General features: G+C 44.1%; 1 protein-coding gene across 1 annotated transcript in view; it reads right to left on the reverse strand.

The window, feature by feature from the left end:
• Positions 1-25,578, reverse strand: part of SCAF4 (SR-related CTD associated factor 4) — a 99,888-nt gene that overhangs the window by 48,481 nt on the left and 25,829 nt on the right. Inside the window, exons 3-16 of the mRNA XM_088481646.1 lie at positions 25,077-25,121; positions 24,635-24,796; positions 23,761-23,896; positions 19,600-19,739; positions 18,999-19,145; positions 18,826-18,920; positions 18,606-18,735; positions 18,255-18,422; positions 16,327-16,406; positions 15,903-16,093; positions 15,454-15,554; positions 14,916-15,029; positions 14,142-14,298; positions 13,904-14,049 (exon numbers count right to left, since the gene is read on the reverse strand). Of these exons, the coding sequence (XP_088337772.1) occupies positions 13,904-14,049; positions 14,142-14,298; positions 14,916-15,029; positions 15,454-15,554; positions 15,903-16,093; positions 16,327-16,406; positions 18,255-18,422; positions 18,606-18,735; positions 18,826-18,920; positions 18,999-19,145; positions 19,600-19,739; positions 23,761-23,896; positions 24,635-24,796; positions 25,077-25,121 (1,812 nt within the window). The remainder of the gene's footprint in view (positions 1-13,903; positions 14,050-14,141; positions 14,299-14,915; positions 15,030-15,453; positions 15,555-15,902; positions 16,094-16,326; positions 16,407-18,254; positions 18,423-18,605; positions 18,736-18,825; positions 18,921-18,998; positions 19,146-19,599; positions 19,740-23,760; positions 23,897-24,634; positions 24,797-25,076; positions 25,122-25,578) is intronic.

A 25,578-nucleotide genomic window follows, 5' to 3' on the forward strand; every position in this document is an offset into this window, starting at 1 on the left:
AATGGAGGTAGGAGAATAAAAATCAAATTGATCACAAAACTAAAAACTACAAATATAAAAGCTGAAATATAACAAGCATGAAATTTTTTTTTTTTCTAAAGTGTTTTGCATCATATCGGATAGGACGTTTAAAATACAATAATCCCACCAATGTTCAAGAAACCCCGATTACAACAGAACAATTTTAAAATGTCTAAATGTATTAATTATCCCACAGTGCTCATCAAGTTGATGCAAAGATTACATCTTACTCCAAACATAAAACATGCCCCTCACAATCCAATTACTGTAAGAGGAACTCTGGCGAGATATACCTGAAATAGATGTAGGATCACTCCGGAGGAAGCTCTTCTATAGCTATGCCTAGTCGTGGTTCCCTCATGATAGAGCTGCTATAGGAAACACTTATTGCTGTGATAGCAGCGTACTACATAACTGAGCTGCTTGCGCTGAGGAGAAGATTCAGGGGAGTTTTGAGATGGAGACTATATGCTGCTGTTATTCCATTTCAACCTCCTGCTCATCAAATATATCAAGTTGCACAAGTACCATACAGGGAGATTGCACGCTGTAAATTAATTATAACATCTACATTTCCTCATCTGCATGTTCCCATATTTTCATGTTCTTTTGGCTGACAAACCTGCCCAGAGCTATGATTTACATCCATTACATTACATGTGCATTCCTCCTATATGCCTTTCTATCCACTGTATGAGATAATCACAGACGATATAATGTGGTGCTATGTAAACACTAAAGCTGGGTACACACTGACATATATTGGCCGATCAATTGATCTACCAACATATTTGGTGCCCGTCCGCCAGTGTGTACCAGCCATATGTCTGAACGACGTCATTCACAGACATATTACATCGGCTGGGCTGCACAGCCGGTAGACATATCGGTCTGCAGATATACCGGTAGCTGTCAGCCGATCGCCCGTGCACATTGCAGCGGCAGCCTCTGGAAGGGGGTGGCCCCACCCCCGACCAGCGGGACCCACGGCTGTCTGGAAGATGGCCGTTCAGTGTATATGAACGACCATCTACAGATATATCCTTGCAGTGTGTACCCACGTTAAGGCTAGTTTCACATACACACGGTTTTGTCCAGACAGAAAGAAGAAAAAAAATAAGAGTCCGACTGGGGGATCAGTCCCTTTCACAAGCAATGGTTTTGTGTAATATTATTGCCGTGTGTTTGAATCTCTTTTCAATCTGTCGAACTGAAAACCGTGGATGGCAGCCGCCCTAGTCAGTGGTTATCACGGCAGTAACATTGCGACCACGCAGTGTTTGTGCAGTGTGAAAGCCCTGATGCACTTGTAACTTCCACTGAAGTTAAACGGAAAAAAAAAGTCCGGGTATTTTTGCCAGACGGACAAATTCGTTGGTTGTGTGCGAAATAGCTCTAAGTACCTAATTTTCAACACGTTTACTAAGACATCACTTGCTTGGATAACCTTGTACCACTCCCTGTATCTACCATCTTGTAAAATGCACTGATTTGAATGTCAAGAGCATTTTACCTAGGGACTTCCATGCATATATATCCTCCTGAGAACCAAGAGGATTTTTTTGTGCTCACCATAAATCAAATTCCTCCTGGGGGACACTACAGACTGGGTATAGTGGGGAGGCTGAGATAATAAATAGTTAAACTATTGAAGCTGAAACACCTGCCCTCCCCCACAACAATTCTAAGCTTTCTTATCTGGCTACAGCTAGTCAGTGTCTTCCAGGAGATCTAGCATACAGCGCTGCCAGTTCAGAGATCCTCCAAGAGGCAATTACCAAAAGACACGTCTCCTCCCAAGTAAGCCACTGTAGGTCAATTAACTGCAGAGGCTCAGAAGGAGCCCACTGAAGCGCCTCCAGGACCAAACTGTGGTCTCAAGTCAGGACAGACTGAATGTACGACGGCTGCACAGTACCCTGTATGAAAGTTTGGACAGGATCAACAAGGAAGAATCACCTGTATAGGTTGGATAAAATATTCCACCATACCTTCTCTTCAAGGCTTGCCGCACCCCCAGGGTCTGCCTCCACACCACACCTGGTGGACCAGAAGTGACAGACTGAACAAGTGTCTTTCCAGATGAGGATCCAGTTTCCTCCAATTCCACAGGCTATGATGCTGGAGAGCCCTGGTTTGGAAGTGAGCAAATGGGACTTCCATCTTCCACAGCAACTGCAGAATGGACACCTGGTGGGTGCGTGTTCAAAAAAGGACCATAATAATGAATGCAGGGCCAGAATATTGTCTTCCAGAAATAAGACATGTCGACATGATGTGACCAAAAGAAGCCCCAGAAAGACCATCCACTGGGCCGGAACCAGGCTGGATTTAAGAAAGTTGAGATGTGTTCCTACAAGGTCGACACCACCATCCATGGATGTGTCCCGGATTACGCATTAATCAACAAGTTAGTCAAGAAAGGAAAAACAGCGATCACCTTGCAACGTAACAGGGCAACCATTGGGGACATGAACTTGAATACTCTGGGGGCAGTAGAAATTCCGAAAGGCAGGGCCTGAAATTGGAAGTGTACGAACCCAATGGCAAACCGAAGAAGCTAGCGGTGCTGTTCAAAAAGGCATTTGTTAAGTGATGTGAAGTAATTACATTACACCCCCCCCCCCCCCCCATCTTCCATGGAAGCAATGACAGCGTGCAAAGTTTCTGAGGGTTTATCCATTTCAGATTTAGAATGGAACAAAGACCCATCCGGTTATTATTGCACCAGAAAAAGATTGGTGTAACAGCAACCCTCGTTAGTGTGCAGGAACCGATATCATCACACTTGAGGCCAGGAGAGAGAGATATTAGGTAACTCCTGCCCTTGCTCAAATTTTCTGACAATATCCACCATCTGAGAGACTGACTCAACTCTGGAGACAAGATGATAAACTGAATTGATAGCGGATGGTTGAAACGCAATCAAGTTTGTAGAATGTTTAATTGAAACATCCTGGAACGCAGCCTTGATTATTGGATTGCTTCAAATGAAAACACTATCTTCCCTAATAGCTTCATACAACAAAGTATCAATGAACTTCTGACAGTCAAAGGTTTTCGGACTAAATTTTGAATGTCTGATTTTTTTAAGTCCCTGGCTTGTTGGGTATTGAACATGAGGCCTAAAAGTCTCATGCACTGACTGGGAATCATCTTGGACTTTTGCCAATTGATAATCCAGGCATGGGACTGTAGGACGTCAACTGCCCTTAGCAGATTTGAATGAAGAGAAACCTTAGTTTTCTTTGAAAAGTAAATTGTCTAAATAGGGAACAATCTTTATTCCTCTAGATCTTAGGAGGCCTGCCATGACCTTTGTAAAAAAAATTTGGAGGGCTGTGGCTAAACCGAAAGGAAGAGATCTAAATTGGAAATTTCTTCCTCTACTGCGATTCTTAAATAGTCATCGATAGCCTTCCCAAAGGAGCATGTGAATATAGGCATCCTTGATGTCTAAACATGCAAAAAAAATCTTGCCTCCATTCAGTTAATGACTGATCTTAACAATTCCATACTGAATCTGTCTTGTATTTAAGTCTTAAATTTAAAATGGGTCTGTGACTGCCATTTTTCTTTATACTAAAAATAGATTAGAATAAAATCCCATTTCTCTAACATTCTGGAACTCCTTTAAAGCCAGACTTTTCTGTCAATCGTTTGATAACCCTGTTGAGAAAAACCTTCTTGGTGGCGACCCTGAAAGACTGAGAATGTAACCTCTATTTTACCGGTCATCCATTTGTCTGAAGAGGACCTTCTCCACTGATCCCTGAATGACCGTATATGGGCAGCCACCACAGACACTTCCGAGGGCATGGCCTTCCCATCTTGCTGACTAACTCTGGAGTTTGGGCACAGGTTTTTCTTGGCTCATCCTTATTTGTCCTAAATCGTCTTCCTCTATTTGCAAAACCTCAGAACAAGGGCAGCTGTCCCCTGGCCCAAAAGGATGAGGCTGACTGCTACTTAAGTGGTAGCTGTAACTGACCCATAGGGCTTCGCAGATCATCCTAATGGTAAAAATTATCTAGTTCAGGACCAAGCAAGACTTTCCCTTAAAAGGTAAGCGCTATAAAAATGTATTAGTCTCTGAATCCACACACTATGACTTTAACCATAGAATGTGTCTAGCCACAACTGCTAGCTCAGAAATCTTTATAACCACGGTGGTTTTTCCCAAATAGCCTGCTCCTACTTTGAGCTGATCTGCAAAGGATAACAACAGACTTAGAGCTGTCTGACTGTAACCCCTCTATCAAAAGGTCAGACCACTTCTCCATTGCCTTAGCTACCCAAGTTGAAGCAATACTGGGTCTTAAAGCATGTCAAAGCCGGATGATTGGCTGAGACCTAAATTGTAAATAATATCTGCACGACGCCATTTTGCTTCGTCCGCACGACACCATTTTGTGTTGTCTACACGATACCTCGGGTACAGTGCTGTTATGATTATTAGAGTTGTGAGTCTGCCACTGCCCCAGGTTGAAAGTCCTCATTATACAAATACGTACATTACTACATATATGAACAACCCCGCAAAGCACGTACCATGGTGTACTCCACAAACACGTAGACGCACAACGCATACTAGCGTCTTTTCTTAAATATCCCCACACCGACATACTGCATACTTACACATAAAGGTTCCCTAACATTAAGGTTAATATTAGAGGTTTTACTTATTATCAATTATGTTGTGAAATGCAGGTATTTGATAACTAGGGTTTAGTACATGATAAGCAGACCGTGTTTGGTGCTATTCTAAACCACTGTTTATTTACAGATCTCTGGTTCCATCGGCAAGGAGATCACAACATGCGTCTGCAAATTATGGATCATAGAGAGATAGGCATTGAAACGTACTCTGTAATGTTTATTAGCCAGTTCAGACTTGTTCTTCGGCAGGAAAACGCACACAAAGAGCTGTTGGAGGGCTGAACTATTAAGATACAGTTTATAGGTCAGTTCGTATTGTAACAGAAGAACCAGGAGGAAGAACCAATGGCATTATGCCAAATCGTACTATTGTATTGCCTGGAATAGGATGCATAGAAGGAAATCTGCGTGGAATCTAAAATTTCTAATTATTAAGCCAAGGTTCAGCTACTAATTCTGACAACTATTGGGTTGAAGAAAATAATTGACATCTTTCAGTTCTTAGTTCTAAATAAAATGTCACAGTAGGTGTACTAATTTTCAATATATCTAAGGTTGAGAACCAGACCGTTTTAACCAGGTGAACTACCCTTTGAATGCTTTATTCTACATCCATTAAGGAAACAGATTTAACAAATTCAGAATCATCCTGCTGTTCTTTTTATTCCAGAGAAACATCAGAAACAGACAATCCAGACAAATGATCCATAAGCTGTGGCTTACACATCTTGGGCCCAGCTGAAGACAATTTCTTTAATGAAAAAGGATGTCCTTCCCATCCCTAAAAGCTGTAGCAATAGGAACAGCTGTGGTCTTTGACAATCGCGCTATTGGAACTTAGACAATAGGTGGAGAGCTAGATCTATCCTATTTTGGTAAAGAAAAAAGTGTCTAACCTCCGTGTAACCCAGTGGTCCCCAAACTGGGTGAAGAGGCACTCTGGGGTGACGCAGGGCACTTCCAGGAAAGCAATGAGTTGGTGCTCCAGGACCAAATCAAATTATTTATGGTCAATGTGACTGGCAAAAACAGAGCTGGTGGCTCCCAATCAAAATATGTGGACAAAACATAAGCGCAATCCTATCCGCCGCTACATAACTGACCCTAAAGGTGACAGGTAAGCACAATTTACTTAAATAACTGTTTGCTGAATTTCTCAATAAGAAACTTTGGGCCTGGTGGCTAAGAAAGTTTGGGAACCACTGGTGTAATCTGAAACTTAAGGTCTCCAATTGCAGAGAAGGGAAAGAAAGAAGCAGTTTTTCTTCATCATTGCCATAGGGGACACAGGGACAATGCTGGGGTATAGGCTGGCAGTAGAGTCTGAACACCAAACAGTTAAGGTTATTGCTCTTAAACTATATATTGCCAGGTTTCCATGACTTCTCGCTGTCCTGGATGTGTAGTGAATGCCGAACCTCCCATGCTAGATTATGCACTCCATATCGTCTTGCAGTGGATTCTTCCACGGGTGTGGTATAAAAGTTTGACAATATAAAGGTCAACATGCAATAGATCGACACGCAATAGATCAATAGGGACAAAAATGGAGTGGTAAAACTTACCTTTGTTAACTCTTTCTTCGAAGTCCATAGGATTCACAGAGAGACAATGGGGTGTAGGTGGGACCTTGGAGGACCGGACACCAACAGCAAAGCTTTTCAATGCCAGGATGCTCCAGTCCTTCCCATTATACCCCGCCCACAGCCTGAGGGCAACTCAGTTTTGTTAACAAACCTAAGGCAGGAGCAGGAAAGGAGAGAAGGAAAACTGGCACACTAAAGAATTACACTCACACGGAGAAGGAAACACGTGACCAAGAGAAGAACCCAGAGAAGCTAGGAGAGTCAGGACAGGGCCCTGTGGACCCTATGGACTTCGAAGAAAGTTAACTGTCCCTTTCTTCTTCAGGGTTCACAGGGCTCCACAGGGAGACAATGGGGACGTCCCAAAGTAGTTGTTCAAGGAGGGGGGGGGGGGGGACACGCTCCTGAGCTGATAGAAGAACCCTACGCCCGAAGGAAGCATCCTGAGAGGCAAATGTATTAAAGGCATTAAACCAGATAAAGGTGTGGACAGATAACCAAGTGGCCGCCCTGCATAGCTGTTCAGCTGAGGCGCCACACCGGGCTGCCCACGAGGGACCCACAGAGGGAGTAGAATGAGCAGATACTGAAGCCGGCACAGGAAGGCAAACTGCGTGTAAGCCTGTGAGAGAGTCATGCGAATCCATCTGGCCAGAGTCTGTTTCTTAGCTGGCCATCCCTTCTTGTGGAATCCATATAGGAGGAAGAGGGAGTCCAATTTCCTGATGGAAGTAGTATGGGCCACGTAGATCTTCAGAATACGGACCACATCCAAAGAGGCCTCACCTGCCGAGAGGTCTGGTGACTGAAAGACCGGAACCACAATTTCCTCATTTAGGTGGAAACGAGAGACCACCTTGGGAAGGAAGCCCGGGCGTGTTCTAAGAACCGCCCTGTCCCGATGAAAGATTATAAAGGGGAGCGACATGAAAGCGCCCCTAAATCCGATACCCTACGGGTAGATGCAATAGCCAGAAGAAAGTCTTAACAGTGAGCCACTTGACATCCACGAATTCCAGGGGTTCGAATGGAGGTTCCTGAAGTACTTGGAGCACCACTGCCAAATCCCATGGAGCCACAGGAGGGACATAGGGAGGCTGTAAATGGAGGAAGGTGTGAACATCTGGTAGAGTAGCCAGTCTGCTCTGGAACCAGATGGATAAAGCAGAGACCTGCACTTTCAGAAATGATAGGCAGAGGCCTAGATCCAATCCAGCCTGAAGAAAGGCAATAATTCTAGACACCTTAAAAACTTGGTCATAGTTTCTTGGAGCACACCATTGGAAATATGTATGCCATATTCTGTGATAATTCTTGGCTGAGGTCGGTTTACGGGCCCCGAGCATGGTCTGGACCACAGAGCTGGAAAATCCCTTAGCTGTTAGGAGGTATGTCTGAAGAGCCAAGCCATTAAAGACAGACGGGCCAGGTCCAGATGTAGGCATGGACTCTAAGACAACAGGTCTACCCGTAGAGGAAGTTGAAGAGGAACGTCTATGGCAGGGATGGGGAACCATTTGGTCTGGCCCTCTGAGCTTTTTTCTGCAAGCCTCATCTGGCTAGGAGGGTGCCTAGAATGGCACCCTGCAACCAAAATCTATGCAGCAGTGCTGCCTGGAGCGTCCTTAGGATGCTTCAGACGGTCACACTGCTGCCCTTACAGCTCCCCAGAGCATCCTCAGGATGCTCCGTGCATTGCTATGATCACCAGCAAATATGGCCCACCCCCGTGTGACATCACATGGAGGGGATGTGGCCTGAACCAGGCCCGCAAATAATGTTCTATATATCAAAATGGCCCTTGGCAGAAAAAAGGTTGCCCACCCCTGGTCTATGGAAAGACTATGAAGATCGGAGGACCAATGGCGTCTGGGCTAAGCCGGAGCGATCAACAGGAATGTGCCACCTTCCTGCTTGAATTTCCGAAGAAGCAGGGATATTGGGGGAAAGAGGTATACCAAATGGAAGGTCCATTTCACTGACAATGCATCCACGAAGGCTGTGTCGGGGTCCCTTATACTGGAAGTTTGTTGTGTCTTGAGGCCATGAGATCCACATCCGGCACTCCCCATTTGTCCACCAGAAGCTGAAAGACTTCTGGATGTAGAGACCAGTTTCCTGCATGCACATAGTGACGGCTGAGGAAATGTGCTTCCCAATTGAGAGCTCCTGGGATGAATACCGCTGAGATGGCAATCAGTCCATGTGAGAATGTGGGACACTTCTGCCATTGCAGCCCGACTCAGAGTGCCTCCTTGGTGATTGAGGTAGACCACTGCCGTGGCGTTGTCGGACTGTACTTGTACTGGCCTACCGTGAAAAGTATTTTGAGCCAAAGCGAGAGCACTGTAGATGGCTCGAAGTTCCAAGACATTGATTGGTAACTTTGCCTCGACTGGGGTGCAGCGGCACTGGAAGGAGTGCTGTCCGGTCACTACACCCCACCCTCAGAGGCTTGAGTCCATGGTGAGGAGAGCTCAATCTGGGATCCAAAAAGGGACAACCCATGTCTAGGTAGGGACAGGCCCATCGTCTGGGATCGAGATAGGCCATTCCACCTGGAGAGGATCAGGTGTTGTAGGTGCCTGGAGTGAAACTGAGCGAACTCCACCATTGTCTAAGGTAGACGCCATTGATCACAATGTCTGCATTGCAGCGTGAATTGACACTCGGCGACAGCGGAGCAGTCTGTGCACTCGGTGTTGTATTAAGGAGATCTTGTCTGTTAGAAAGATTATCTGAACCTGAGTGTCCAAGAGGGCTCCAAAATGTACCATTCTTTAAGAAGGTGTCAGGGATGACTTTTTCCAGTTGATCGGCCACCCGTGCATTTCTAGAAAGGCAAAATGTTACCCACAGATGGCAGTGAAGAATCTCTGGGGAGCTGGCCAACAGCAAGAGGTTGTCTAAGTAATGGAGTAGACTGATCCCTTGACGACGAAGGGAAGCCGCCATAACTGCCATGATCTTGGTAAAGACCCCGAGGGGCCGTTGAGAGGCCAAATGATAGGGCCTGAAAGTGGTAATTCTGCTGTAGGATAGCAAACCGGAGATATTGTTGATGAGAAGGCGCTATAGGTACATGTAGGTAAGTGTTCTGAATGTCCAGAGACACCATAAAATCCCCAGGCTAAATAGCCAGGATAATAGAGCGGAGGGTTTCCACACAAAACCTGGGCACCCTGATAAACTTCGCCTTAGGAGGGATAGAGCATATCCATTGGAGACCACTTCTGTTACCCAGGCATCTGATGTGGGCTGACACCAAAACTGAGCGAATTTGAAGAAGTCAGCCTCTCACCCTGCAGCTCTTAGAGAAGCTGCTAAAGTAGTCACAATTTTATCTAATTCTGGACCAAATAGGTTCAAAGAGGGCTCTGGAGTCCCTTCCTTATCCTGGAGATAACCTGAGTCTGCTTTCCAGGAACGGAGCCAAACAATATGGCGAGCCACTACCGAAGTGCCAGATATCCTGAAGGCCAGGAGAGCCGTATCCATAGCTGCTTCTCCCAAGTAGGAGGCCACATCTCTAATGTGAGATTTGTAGGATAGTTGTTCCCTTGAAGCATCAGGGGGGGAATGTCTCTTCTAGGGCCCTCTGCCCAAGTCTCAATGGCTTTTCCCACCCAGGCCGTAGCCCTAGCAGGACGAGTAATAGCTGCTGTAAGAGAGTATATGGATTTGTGACAAGCTTCTATACGCCTATCTGCAGTCTCCGTCAAGGAGGTTGCAGTATGGATGGGTAAGGTGGCATTCTTAACCAGACGTGTTACATGAAAATCCATTGCTGGGGGAACTTCCCGTTTAGTGCAATCAGTAGCTGGAAAAGGGTAAAAGGAACTTAAAAGTTTTGGAATTTGAAACCTTTCACAGGGAATATTCCATGCTTCACTCATGTGATCAGTTAGCTTATCAGAGAGTGAGGGAACACTGGTAAACTACCATTTGTCGTTTAAAAAGTGGTTTTTTTTTTTTTTTTTTTTTACTTAGGAGCGGTTTCTTCCTCTTGTATTTGTAAAATAGATTTTACAGCTCTCACAAAAGCACCCAGGGGGGTGCAAGAATAAATTCTTTAGCCGCCCAGACAGTGCAGTGTATTGAATAGCTTCAGGGGCTCCCTCCCGCGGCTATTATTCATCGCACTGGATTGAATTCGGCCCCCAAAAAGTTAAATTTTATTATCTTTGTTTTCTTTTCTGTGCCTATTCGGTACAACCGCTTTTCTCTCCCTTTTTTGTTACAGATTTGGTTGTTTAAGCTGCACCCCCATATGTATTAGTTCGACAAAATGTAATGGGGTATATACAGGGCATTTAGTTTTCTTTAACACAATTTGTGTGCAGATAAAAAATTTATATTTTCGTAACAGAACCAAACTGAAAGTGTACAATATCACCACAGACCGCAAATGCAATCGCACCCCAGCTAAAACATGGCAGCTGAGGATATAGCGGGGGCACACATCAACCTGCCGTCTAGTGACATTTTTGTCAACTGACAAGGTGTCCTAAATGTCAGAATTAGCACCCCCCCCCCGTCAGTGCCCCAGATCTCAAACCTCACAGGACTTTACTATTTTATTACACAATACCACTACACAAAACACAAGGATTCACACTTGTAGCCAAATTTGCGGATTCTAGTATAATAGTCAAAGAAGCAGCTGTACTAAGGCTGTACTTACACTAAACGATCACCCAAGCATGAAGTGGTCACAGACCCTAAAGGCTCATACACACTTAACGATATGCTCCATGAGCGATATCGTTAAGTGTTTCCCCTGCACTGCTTGGGCTCAACGTCGTTCCTGACATTGAGCACACACTGTGAATATCATTAACGATATCGTTCAGTGACTGCTCCCTCCCTCATTCCCGAACCTGACGATATCATCAGGTTGCCCTGCAAGTACGGGCGTTGAAAGACATCATTAACGATCCCCGAGAGCACGCATCATTAACGATATCTTGCATACACACTGATCGATATAGAATGAAATAGTTATCGTCTAGTGCAGCGGTCGCCGTCCTGTCGCTCGCGAGCTACTGGTACCTCGCGGCCGCAGGCATGGTGGCTCGCCAGTGATTGTAAGATTATTAGGACTGGGGACTCACTTTTGGACAATGGGTGGTTCCCTGGGGACGAGCGGCGCTGACCAATCCTGTTGCTCCTTACTCAATGGTTGAGGTCTCCCAGGACTATACAAAGAGGAGGTGGAGCCAGACCTTTAGCACCTTACCTCCTGGATGCTGTTTCCCCCAACACCACAGGGACACAGGTGTCCCACCAGGCAGCACCCAGCTTGAGGATGGCCCCCAGCCCTACAAACTGTCCCCCGGCTACACAGGCGGCCACCGGCAGCATCCGGTGTGAGGATGGCCCCTGGCTGTACAAGAACACAGGAGGCACCCGGGCAGCATATTGGGAAAGTGGACCAGGCACCCGGCTACAAGAGGAGCTGTGACGAGAAGACGCTGTCTGCCCTGTGGCTGCACTCACTGACCTGGAAGATAACTGAAGTAAGCGGGTGGGGGTTGGTGTGGTGCGCTGGTGGTGCTGTGACAGGTTTGGTGGGGCTGAGGGCGACTTCCCACAGCTGCTGCTATCAGTGAAGAGGGGTGGGCGAGCGGCCAGGAGGGGATACCACCGTCTGGCAAAGCGGTAGTGCTGGTGTTTGTAGTGGTGACTGCCTGGCCCTAACCGCCTCCTTGCCCCCAGTACTGCCCCAGCTGATATCTACCCTTACCCCCTCCCTACTCCTATCAACCTCCTCGCCCGCCCCACCACTACTGCCCCAACTGCTATCTACCCTTGCCCTCTACTTAACTCCAGTACTGCCTGTCCAAACCCACTCCTTGCCCCCCAGTACTGCCCTAGCTGCAATCCACCCATGTCCAATCCCTACCCCCAGTACTGCCTGCCCTTAACTCCCTCCTTGCTCCCCAGTACTGCGCCAGCTGTTGTCTGCACTTATCCCCGCACTTCCCGCTGACAGCTCTCAGGCATCAGAGGTAGAGTCAGGCACTTTGAAAGGGGGTGTGGGGCCTGCCCATCCACTGTCCCGTGTGCACAAAACATCCAGCAACCCCCCTGCTTCCCACATTTTATTTTTTAGAACTAAAACCAACATTCATCATAGAAAAACAACAATGCATTTATTAATACAGTGATATTTATCACTATTAACCAATTTTTCATAGAAAAACTATGCATTTATTATTAGCCAGATTTTAGTTTTTCAAAAATAAAATGTGGCTCTTCAAGACGTCTCATTTTTCTCAAGTAGCTCCCACCCAAATTTAGGTTGGAGACCATTGGTCTAGTGTGTATGTGGCTTAAGAACCGCTTGCTCAAGTACTTCAGATAAACTCCCTCATTCCACGAGTTATCATCAGAGGCGGTGAAAAGGACGTAAACTTCATCCACCCCTAGAGGACATGTGGCGAGCTATGGTCTCTGCTCGCAGGCACACGGGGCACCTGTTCCTCAGCCACACACACACCGCACACTAGGCACCTGTCTGTACACATTTTTGTGCATATTTCACTTAAAAATGCTGGCAGGTAACAATCTTTCCTACAGTGCATTCAGAGGGGGGATTTTGGAGCAATAACCACCTACATCACAGTGTAAGCTGTGAACACCCAGCTTCCACATGTCCCCTAGGATTTCAGAGATGTCCCTGTCAGTACATTCTCTTATTTTTATTTTTTTTATAAAGAGGGCTCCCTTACAGGGGCCGGTACTCCCGGTACCTGCGTGAAGTTGATCTCTGCGGCAGATAAAATGATCTGCCTGAGGGTTCAGGCTGTGCGCCAGGTCTGAAAGGCACTTAAAGGGCATCTGTGTGTAGAGGCGGTGTATGATGGCATGGAGGTGGTCTGATTCACACTTAAAAGGCAAGTGGGGATGATATGGTGGGCATGAGGAGGCTCTGATGACGTGGGAGAGGTCTGATTGGCACAAAGTGCACGGAAGGGGGTCCAAGTGTGGGGGAGGTCTGTTTGCAACTTAAGGAGTGTGTGGAGGTGGACTGATGGCAAGGGTAGGGGGTCACTTAAGGGGCATTTTACACAAAACCATGAATTACGATGGTACCCAGAAACAGTAAACTCCAAAGTTTTTAAATGATGATCACTAATTAGATCCTTCTGAGGGTCATTTTAAAAGTGACAAACTGCTTTACACAATCAGAAAGTGAGCTCTGCAATGACAGACATATGGGGCAGAAACCATAGACACACTGCCTCAGTGAAAAATTTCTCTATACAGCCGGAATTTCCAAGAGGAGAATTAGAGATGCAGGACCCACTGTCAGGGCTTTCAGGTGGGCTTTCCTGTGTGTGGAAATTCAGACGAGGAGGTGGTGTTCAGCTGTCTGGGAATAGTCCCTCCCTCAGTGTCACTTAGATTGGTCAATCTGGCCAAATAATGTTTAGCGAAGGTGCAGCCTAACCGGTCTCTGGAGATTGTTCTATTCTAGTACTTGCTTTGCTCACTCTATACAGTCATAGAGGCTGTATGAATGTCACGGACCACATCGCCAGTGAAAATTTAAAATAATTAATAAGTTACGGAGAATTACAATAAACACATCAAAAGACAGCTACAAGCATAACGACGGTTTTCTGACTCACCATTGCAGGCATTGATGGACGAATCTGGATAGACAGCAGAGGCACAGGCTGAGATAAGGGGGAGTTCTTGTCTGTCTGTGCACTGTCCGATGCTCCGCTCTGAGGTGCATCTGTGCTCTCTGCCTTCTTACTGAACGCTTTCCATTCTAAAACAAGGACACATTTTTAAATATCAAAACTGTAAACCAAATCTGACATACCAGTCTCCTCTGCATATATAGATGATTAAGTCAGTTACCTGGACACAAAGTGTCATTATCCAGCATTCCCCCTTGACAAAATGCTTCAAGATCCTCAGGCTTGACTTTACTCCACGGAATGTAGGTAACTCCTATTTCTACATCCCAGTACTGCTTATACTCTGCTTTAATTCCTTTGTTTAATGCCCAAGCAATCTAGAAAACAGTTATAATCGCACATCAGCAAACAGTAGGTTGAAATTATTATTTTTTTTTTTTTAAAAACCTATGCACAGGAACAAAATGTTTATCTATGACCATGAAGAGTAGTGTCCAGTCTTACAGAGACGGAGGTGTCCAACTCTGCCCTTATCCCATGAGGTCATTGCTGAAAAGCATTAGCATGCACCCGAGCAGAGATCAGACGATTTGGGTCCGCTCGCAGTGTGATGGGTGGCCTATTAGGCCTCAAACAACCTATCCGTACTATAAACGGTAAATGTAATTCTAAAGACCATCTGATTTTTAAAAACTGGTTATCGCCAAAATAACCTAATAATAATACTTAACCCTGCTGGTGTATGGTTTGTTTGTATTATTTTTACATGTGTTATACATGAAGCGCACCACAATGCAAAATCAGGATCTCCGCCGCATTGAAATACAAGTGAAAAAAACAAAACAAAAAACCCAAAACCCAATATTTTGCAGCTCAGTAGGACAGCGTTATAAATTGTGATCTAACAGAATAATAAGTAGCAAGTGGTTACGAAATTGTTTTATCTATGTATACATTTATATCATTCTTCGGTAATAAATGGTGAGTATTTTACCTTTATTGCCTTTTGGTTGACTTTGAAGTTTCCTCGACTCAATTTCTGCAACGCTCGGTATGCATCCATCCTGTGCACCATAACAATGTAGGCACAGCCCCGTGGAGGAATCATCTAGGAAAAAAAAAGATTGAAAGGAATATCAGTCACAAATAAAGGCATTAGCGTAACCTACACCAGGGATGGAGAGAGTTTTGTACATTCTAGGAGCCAGCTTACAAGTTTAGGCAGGTTGATGGGAATGATTGGCTCCCTCTCACTGTGGTGACTGTTAAGCTAATTGATCGCGTTTGCAGCCTAAAGACAAAAAGGAGGGGTCCAGTACCTCATTCAGAAAATCCAAATGAAATAGGTCGGTACCAATTGAAGAGTCAATACCAATTCTTTGAAAATGGCTTTAGGATTATAGAAAACACATATGGGCAACTTGGAATCACCATAAGTCACAGAAGTGTACAACACTGCCTTGGCATCAATCTTTTTAAAGTTAGGAAATAGCCACACAGATAATTTTGAAGGCTGCACAGTTAGGACTTACATTGATTGACTCAATAGCTCCAAACTCTTCTAACAGGCTGCCGACATCTTGTTGGGATGTTCTTTTATCCAGCTGTCCAACCCAGAGAGTGGTGCTGCAAACTAAACACACAATACAAAAACCGACCTGATGAAATGCTGGTAAGCCGGATCATATATACACCACAAATCAGTCAGTCTCTATTTTTATTTGAGCATTCTCTACTGTTTAAGAGAAAACTTCTGGAAAAAAAAAAAAAAAAAAAGATCATCTTTCATAAAAAGAGAGACCAGATCATTCAGGACACTAATATCTATATGGTCTGCCTGCATTATGCTTCAAACCGCGCTCCAACAACTGCCACACGAGCAAGGAGTCACCTGCTGGAAAACTATTGAGTAGCAGTTTTTCTGCCAGCAGAGCTCACACACCGCTGAAATAATCCAAAGGCCGCTGGCCGGGAAACTCACCACTAACTGCGTTAGGTTTAATAGGGGGGAGTCCTTTCATCTTGCGCTCCCGTTCTTTCTCCCGGTCGCGTTTTTCCTGTGAGCGCGATTTTGGGGAGTGACGGCGCCTTTCACGGGATCGAGAACGAGAGCGTCTATGTCTAGATCTGCGAGACCGGGAGCCAGATCTGGATCGTCTTCTCTTTGGTGATCTGTAGGAGAGACGGCAACTGATCAATTATCCATTTTTTACGTAGCTCCAATACTTTGCAATATAACTATAGAAATGAAAGCCAGAACCAACAGATCATTTATATTTAGGAAGAAAACCCAGCAGTCAGAGGATGACTACATGGGCATACAAGCATCATGCAGATTGCAAAGCTGGGATACAGAAACAAACTGCGCCATCAAGGGGGCCTTGTTTAATTTTTCAATCTCATACCTGGATACGGACTTCTGACGTTCCGGCATGTGTCGCTTGGATTCTTGTACACTGGGCTCTTCTACTTCCATGGGTACTTCCTAAATAAGCAAAATAAATGGAACATTATTCTGTTAAAAAAAAAAAAAAACTAAGCAACCCTCAATTCATTTGATACTGCTTTGAACTACTACAGCACAGCATGAACTACACGGCCTATTTGGCTGAAAGTTTTGATTGAACAGGTTTAAACCAGTGGTGCTACATATTGGAAAACTCAAACACCTAGAAGGATGTCCAACATGACATTGTTACTTTGATTAAATATGAATAAGAATATATGTATATTGTCCTGCGGTGTAACATTGGATCTTGGGGATATAGAGCCTCTAAAGACAGTTTGATGCTTATTTCAATAACTGAACTTTGGGGTCAATTCAGACTCAAATGCTAAGCCGCAATTGCTCGCATCCAAAAGTGGCCGGGTATGCAAATTCTGTGATCGCATCTCCAGAAAGTGTATGACAAATCAGAACAATCGAGAACCATCAGAGCTGCACGCAAGCACTGCAGGCTGAAATACAACCAAGTGACGTGTACAATGACGCTTCCATGCTAATTATGCACACCCATAAAACTCAGTTTTGACGCCCAGACATGCCTGGGATCGCAGCACCGCTCCTCCATTCACAAGCACCTTCCCCTGTTACCACCCACAAACGGCACTGTCACTCAAAGTAGCGCTCAGTCTTTGTGCTAAGAGAGCACAATTCCCGATCGCAGCGACTGGTTCACGCGCACTGCAATGCATACGGGTGACTATCGGACATAGTGTGCGTCCGTGGCTTGGCGTCCTGGTCTGAATCGGGTCCTATGTTTGAAACACTTATTTACTTCTGGTTAGCTCTTTTAGTTACCTTCAGTGGCATCCATACAGCTTATGAGGCTGTAGGATACCAGAAGCAGGCCTAAGGAGATACTGCTCCAGTAATTACACTCCATACCAGAGATTGAATCTGGGCTGTGGGAGTTTGGGGAACAGTGTAACCTGTGCAGACTGCAGTCAGTGTCACCTAGCAAACAGACCGCACACCAGAGACAGCTTTAGGTAGAAGTTTGTACTTTCCCCACTGGGAGCATGGAGACTGCAATTAAGTTCAGTAACTAGGGCCTGCACTCAGCACAAAAGGTACAGATACTCCAGAGCCCGGGAGGGACTGCAGTGCATGAATGTCACACACACTAGGCACTAAGCTGGCAATGAGGTGAATGTCCTATGGATGATGGCCATGAATGTGCTGGGCCCGAGGTGAGGTGTCTAATCACTCAAAGCCAGCTCCTCCGGCTCTCCTCACAGAAAACCCCCCACCAAAATAGACATTCAGATCTGCAGCTCTCCTTCTCTCTACAGGTGGGGGATATGTTTCTGAGTGGGTTAGACTCTCTCTGATGTTGCATTAAACCTGTTCCTCATCGGTCGTGTTAGATAAAGGCTTAGGAAGTGGATAAGAAGTAAAATAAGTGGCTAACTTTCAGGCAATTTATTATTTGGCCTTACTATATCTTATATTCACCCTAATGCAGTTCTGCTCACATTTTTATCAAAGAGGGGATAACAACCTAACGTCAACAAATATTCACACAGATCTTCTCAATGTCCTCTATAGCAATGCAAAACACGGCTATAGAGGAGACCAAGCATCCATGTGAATTCATACAGAGAACTGTTCCGATTATGTTAATAGATGTTGAAGTTCATGTCAAACAAAAGGAGAAAATTATCTCGTCTGACACGAAAAAAAGAGGGAATAACTCCAATAAGGGATTATTAGTGCACACAATTATAGACATTGAGAAAGCACAGGGCAGAGAGAAACATGACGCAAAGGAAGAAAAAAAAAACTTTCGGAAAACAAACACTTTTAAAGGCTGTTTTTTTTTTTCTCTACCTGCTGAGGATCCTTTGCCATCTGTACATCATTTTGCTGAATTGGGAAAGGCGTTGGTAGAAAAGACTGGGGAGATGCTAGAGACACTACTGGTGGAACCATGGTCGGGTAGGTTTGAGCAGGCATCATACCAAATCCAAGCATTTGTCCATTTGGTGGAACTGAAGTCTGCAAAGAAACCAGGTCAGTTGATAAAAGTGAAACAGAGGAGGAGTCGATTAGAATAGTCTGTGCCAGAGCAGAGGCCAGTTAAGCCGAATATTAACACGAAAAAAAAAGTTTACCTGCACATGGGGGGGTTTGGTCGGAACATACTCAAATACATTCATGTGTAAAAGCACCACAACGCACCTGATTAAGCATAGACTCCTGCGGCATCATCATTCGTTGTTGAAGAACTTGAAACTGATCCATGTTTGGCATTTGCCCCGGCATTTGTGTAAATGGTGCTGGAGGCTGGACGGCTTCTCCATGGAATGGGCTGCAGTACAATGGTAATATAATATTAAGCCAAAACATTAACAAGTCTAAGTAATTTAATTTATTAGGTACTAATTTTCAGGGCACTTACAAGGGCTGTGGAGGTGACTGAGAGGGGCTTAACACCTCTTTCTTTGGCTCATCAGGTGCTTCAGGTTCATCGTCATAATCAAATCTATCGAGCAACTAGAATGCAGGAAAAACATTAATGCTCTGCACACGATTAGGGCTGGATAATTCCAAGCTCCTCCTAAAGATCCTCACCTTATCAAAAGCAGTTTTCCTATCTGCCTGGTGTGTTGGGGCATTCATGTGAGACGTAATAGCTTGCATCTGTGCATACATATTCTCATCAATAGTTGGAGATTGTGGCTTAGGAGGCTGTTGGAAAGTCTGAAGAATCTGCTGGAGCTGTAAGAGGAGATATCAATACATAATTACTAATAAAAACCCAGACTGTATAGTTGTTGCAGTCTTAGCTTTTCCTCTACCCCAAGGTTTCATCTTTGCTACTTAGCAGTGTAAGGAACTGTAGTTATAGTCTTATATCATCTCTGTTCAAGATTATGTAACACCACCAAATCGACAGGATAAAATTTACAAAGCCCTCCTCCCAGGGCCATGCCTACCCACCCTACTTGCAGTACACAAGAGAGAAAAACAGACAGCATTAGGGCTCGCTTGAGCGTTCTAGGTTTCCTCCATCTTCTAGTCCTACAAACTTCTTACCCTGCAAGCTTGGACTGTGGCTTCAGCCTACATACAGCAAGCTAATCACAAGCAGGTTAGTTCTACTATTCTGATGTCTACAAGCACAATAACTTTCACTTCAGTAAAATATAACAAACCTCACACCACCGCTTACCTGTTGGCCTTGGCTGCTTTGAAACAACTGAGCTACAGCTGCAAAGGCATCTGAGCTGGGTAACTGAGGTACAGATACAGGAGGCCCAGAGCTGGGAGCATCTTCATTAAGCTCTAATGGTAATACAGGAGGTGGAGATCCTGCAAAACAATAGTTTGTGACCATTTGTTTAAGAGGAAACATTCATAATTTCAAAGTTTTATTTTAAGAGTTTATATCAATGCACTCTTAGGTCGGTAAAATTACTTGGTTTTATTCATCTCGCGTGTATAACGCGATACACAAAGCTGGGTGGGAAAAATAAAACACACAGTCCCAGACTTCAATACTTCAACCTTGAATCCTACATGGGTGGGATGCAAAGCTGGAGCTCACCAATCCTGGAAATGGCCATTCACATTGTCAGGAATGGGTTTTCCGAATACAATGTAACAGTGGTGAATCATGGCCGTAATCCATCTAACAATCATTTGGTTGGATGCAGGCAAAACAACCTGTGTAGGCATCCCGAGAGGATCAGGAGAGCACTCACGCAACAGAACTTAAAGGCCCTAAAGACATCCAAAGAATTAAGAGATCCCTTTTCCTCAGTAAATGGTTCCAAAACCAGTGTCGGAATTATAGGTCTTGATGTAAATGGAACTTCAAAATACCCTTAGTATGAAAACATTGTTTCATACAAATATAGCCTGAATTCATGAAAAAACAAGGATATCTGGAGGACAGAAGCTCCAGCAATGACACACCAAGCTGTGGGAATAAAACAAAACCTTTTTCCATGTGAGAAACTTCACATCCACTGTTTCAGAGTGGCTGAAAATGATCTTGTTGCAAAAACTTTAATCACTGAACTCAAATACCAAAAGACTAGGGGAGAACTAAATCGCTTCTAGAAGAGGGTCACACTTTATTCTCCAGAAGAGAACAGAAAGATTATAACTTATAAGGAACTCTATTTTAAACTATGGAATTAAATCCTCCTGCAAAAACTGGAGTAGACCAAATAACAGGAAATAAATTGAAAATGTCTTCCTCAAATTCTAAGTGACCTATGATTTCTAGACGCAGTGATAGTTTTGGTGGAAAGAGGTTTCCTAGCTCTGAGCACTTATTACTGCACTGTCAGAAAACTATTTTCTACAATGTTTTAAAGCAGTAGCTTCAACACTATTAAAGCCAGTCGTTCTATGCCCCGATAGTAACTGGCCTGCAATTTAAGTCATATCTGAAAAAAATTGCGGACCAAGCGATATCCTGAAAATGCTGCGCTAGCAGCATCCAGAGTCCTTCCTGTTATACTTTGAAGATCCGGTTTGGGTCTGCTTAGGTTGTTTATCTGCAACCACCATATCAGTGAGAGAAGAATCTGTGGTGAAAGGGATGAGCTGGAACAGATTTAGAAGAGATTTGTCCCATCTCAGGAGAAGTTCCCTCTGAAAATCAGTAGAGTGGAATTAGGATAGCGGTACCACTTTGAAAGTGGCTTTAATTGTTCCAAAGAGTCTCATGCATAGGTGAATTTAAACCATTAGTTGCTTCAACACAAACCGATAGAAACTGTGTGGTGGGGAGAAAGAACCGCTGTATAACTATCAGAAATCACTACTAGAAACACTATCCTCTGGGATGGAATTAGGTTGGACTCCAGCATATTGAAGATCCATACATGAGACTGCAATACCTTTTGAGTTATTCACAAGCTCTCGAAGCAGATGGGGAAGGAGAGGGAGGACACATCTGTACTCTAGACTCTGATGACAGACAGAAGAAGGAATTTTAATGGTTAATTTCAGAATATGATGTTCCAGACAAATAGGAACATAAAGGGCTCGATTCTATCCTGCGCGAAGTGAATAGCTCCGGGAATCAGCTCCCGGAGCTATTCAATACACCGCGCAGCTAACCCCGACTAAGGATTTCTGCTCGCACCCCTCCGAGGATGCAAGCAGAAATCCGACAGAAGTCCCGGCGCGAGGCTGTTTTCTGCTCATCACGCCTGGAAAACAGCATCACGTTGGGAAGTTAGGTCGGGGAATGGCCGTTCTCGCGCCTTACACAGGGTGTTTAGTCGCGGGAAAGGGGATTCACCGACTAAACACTGCACACAATTGAATAGCTCTGGGAGCTATCTCCCGGCGCTATTATCATCGCGGGCAATTGAATCGAGCCCTAAGATAGGAGTCATTTATGTCAAGGACACAATGAATTCTCCTTGTTTCATACCAGAGCTTCCAAATTTGTATATTCTGAGATGTGCATCAACAGAGTTTAAATTGAGAATTGGAAGGTAAGGGGCAGATTCAGTTCAGCGAGCAGCTGATGGCACCGGGAGGGAGCTCTCGGAGCTATTCAATTCAGCGTGCTGTCAGGGTGACTAAAGGATTTCTTCTCGCACCCTCCTGAGGGTGCAAGGAGAAATCCTATTAAAGTGCCAGCCACGAGGCTATTTGACGGCTTAGAGCGGGGCTAACAGCCTCGCAGCTGGCACTTTAGTCAAAGAATGCCGGTTTTTGCAACTAAGCACCCAGGTTAAGTCACGAGAACCAGCAATCTCCAACTTGTAGTCGTACTAAACTACGAGGATTGAATTGAATAGCTCCGGGACCAACATCCCTGGCTCCGAATTGAATCGCTCCATATGAGCTGGTTTTTAAACTAGAAAAATGTTTGAGTTGAATCCCATTTACCCTTCTCGCTCTCTGGGACAGAAGTACCTGCTGCTTCCAAGACAAGACCCTTCTCTTTGTCTGCAAGTAAAACTATAGTGAAGACACGGCAAGGTGGTGTACTGAAGAGGTCCATCTTATAGCCCCCTCCTTGAGATGATCCCCCTGACCGAAGAACAGAAGTGGTCTCTGACCATTTGTCCCTAAAAAGGCAGATGGGTGCCCACCACAGCAGCTCCTGGGTGAGAGGAAAACCAGTCATGCTGATGGCCTGTCAGTGGTCTTAGCTGCTGAATGACAGACCATCCATGCATGCCAACCTCTATATTGGCCTCCATGAGGGGTAGCAAATGGTCCTCTGTGCTCTGGTTCTACCTGAAAGGTGAAAGTATCAAAATGACGGCCCTCAGGACATTGGTGCTGCAAGAGCAATCATTTTATCTAGCTCTGATCCAAAGAGGTTCTCAATCTTTTGGATTAAGACTCACCTTGCCAGGTATAAAGCCACAAGGCCCATCTAGCTTCAATTGCTGATGCAGATATTCTGGAATATACTAGACCTGCATCACTGGTAGCTTCCTTAAGATAGTTAGCAGGATCTGTCTGATGTGTCTGACCAAGTGCCAGTTGAAAGACCATGTGCCAACATTTCGGTCCATCTTCCATCACTTTGTTCACACAAGCGAAGACTGAAATGGGATTTTTGTACTTGCCATAAAATTATTTTCGCGGTTCGCATGGGGGAACACCGAGGTACATGCACAGGTGCAAAGAGCCTGGGCATTTAAAAAAAAATAAATCAATCAATGGTCATACCCAAGGCTCCTCCGCCCTATACCCCGGCTACTGCATGTAACCTATTATTTTCAAACAAAGCTCAAAGACAGGTGGTGTACAGGAAGGAAGTGGAAGTAAAACACTGTTCCAACAGAAAAATGTATGGAAACAAACCACAGAACACCACTGGGAAGGCAAAGTATGCGCCATGGTAGATTTCCTTGTGACTATGGAAACAAGGCTCGCAGTCAGTTGCAGTAGGTTGGCTTAAATAAGAGGACATGAAAAAAATAGTACAGGCTTACAGTAGCCTGACATAACTGCTCTGGGCACTTGAAAAACTTTCTTGGAGAAGATACCAGGGTATAGGTGGGGGAGGAGCAAAAGAGCAGTGTTTAAAAGTGCCAGACTCCTGAACCCAGTATTCTCCAGGGGAAGGAAAAAGTAGTGCATGTGTGTGTTTTGTGTGATTGCAAGCTCCTCTAGGTCAAACACTGAAAAGGATGATTATCTATAAAGAGCATTGTAATATGTAGGCAGTGTATAAAGGTTAATAAAGCATCGATGTGCAACCTTTTTAGATCTTTTTGACCAACATATTGCTAAAAACTTCCGCTGCTGTACATGATGTAAATTCTATCTCAGCCTATTAAATGCAATATTAAGTTGAACTACAAATCTGTAATAGCAGAATATCCTCATTTCACAGAAGTCTTACCTTCTTCATTGGCAGAGCTGTCTGCCAGTAATTCTGCTGCTGCTGCACCTGCTGCCATGTCTAGTAATGGCTGGATGATTTCAATTTTAAACACTCCGTTTTTTTGCCACAAGTTCAACACTCGGACGATCTTACTCTAGAAAATTGGTTTAAGAAAGAGTTAGCTATAACCAATTTTTTAGTAACATTTGTTGACGGCTCGAGATTTACCAATTAATCATTTTGGGATCGAATTCAGTTTCTTAAGCTGGGTATACACTAAACAATATATTGTACGACATAGCGTTCCGAGGCAGATCAACAACAATATATTGTACACATCGTTTAGCGTGTGCGCCCTATGCGTCGTCAATCACATTGTCACATCTGCTGTTCACATGGTAGATGGGAAGATGCAATGAAGGACATGGTGCAGTTACATGCAAGTAACGACACACTGCGCTGTCGTATGTCTTATCAGTGTGTATGCAATGTATCGTTTAGAGGATATTTAAAGCGAAATTACAGCACTGCAGACTTAATAAATTCAAGTGACTGAGGAAACAGACACTATATTAGACACCATATAGTCCTACGCCATTTCATAAACTACCTCAAATCAAAGCTCAACTTTGCCTATAATTTCTATCATGACCTTCTGGGGTCGAGTTAAAGGCAATTTGCCGCCGAACATCCAGCAATGTTTCTGCTGTGCACATGTTGGCCCATTAAGGTAGGCTCCATCTCTGAAACATTTTCTGTCACGAAACATAGTTTCTTTAGACTAGCTACACATAAAGACTACAATGAAATGTGAGGAGTAGATAACCAAATTATCACCATATATATATATATCCATTACATAAACCATTACAGATATATTCGCTTGCAATACCTTCTCCTCTGTAGGGCAGAGATACAAACACTGGAAAGTAGCAGTTAGGTTTTTTGTGAATCTTGGACCAAATACATCTTTGTCAAATCCAAACTGATGGCGAGACTGACGAACAATTGAATCAATGACATACAATCCAGGGACTTTATACTCTGGTTTACACTAGGAAGATAAAAAGAGAGAACAAAACTCGTGAGTATTTCCAGAGACAATTTATAAATATTTTCTGGCAGGTGGTGAAAACAAAAAAACACAAAACAGAATCTGAAATTGTGCAACCATGAGATATTACGACATGAGATACAGCTTTCAAATCTGAAGGCAGATCGTGTCTGAGAAGCTGTATAAATTAAAAGGTAGATTTGTATTCTGAAGAAATTAAAAAAGACAAACCAAAATAAGTTTCTGGGAAAAAAACACAAAAAACGAGAAACCCACTCACTTTTTTGATGAACTTTTCCACAATTTGGACCACATGTTTGTAAAGCTATTGGCAGAAGGAGAAAAAAAAAATCAAAAAAAAAAATCAGCAACTGAAGATCACCATATCCCCTATTCACAAATAACTGCACATAATAACTGATATCTTAAACAGTACATAAACAAAGGGTATAAAATATTCACATTTAGTGAGAGAAAAAGGCTTTATAATTTATTCAATAAATGAGTCAGATGAACATGGGACCAAAGGATTTCTAGAGATGGGGGCCTTGATCAGGAGGTCATCGATGTATGGGATTGTCACCACCAGTATAATATGTATAGTTTGGAGCAGAGATGGGAAAGGGGGGATATGATAGACACTTTCAAATATATCATGGGTTTTAACAAAATGCAGGAGGGAGACATTCTTCAGAGGAAGAGAAGTATTAGAACACGAGGACATGCACTGATACTAGAGGGAGGTAGTTTCAAAAGAAATTTGAGGAAAAATTACTTCACAG

The sequence above is a fragment of the Taudactylus pleione genome, unplaced genomic scaffold (assembly GCF_031769625.1).
Source record: "Taudactylus pleione unplaced genomic scaffold, aTauple2 ptg000276l, whole genome shotgun sequence".
In the NCBI taxonomy this organism is placed as follows: domain Eukaryota; kingdom Metazoa; phylum Chordata; class Amphibia; order Anura; family Myobatrachidae; genus Taudactylus; species Taudactylus pleione.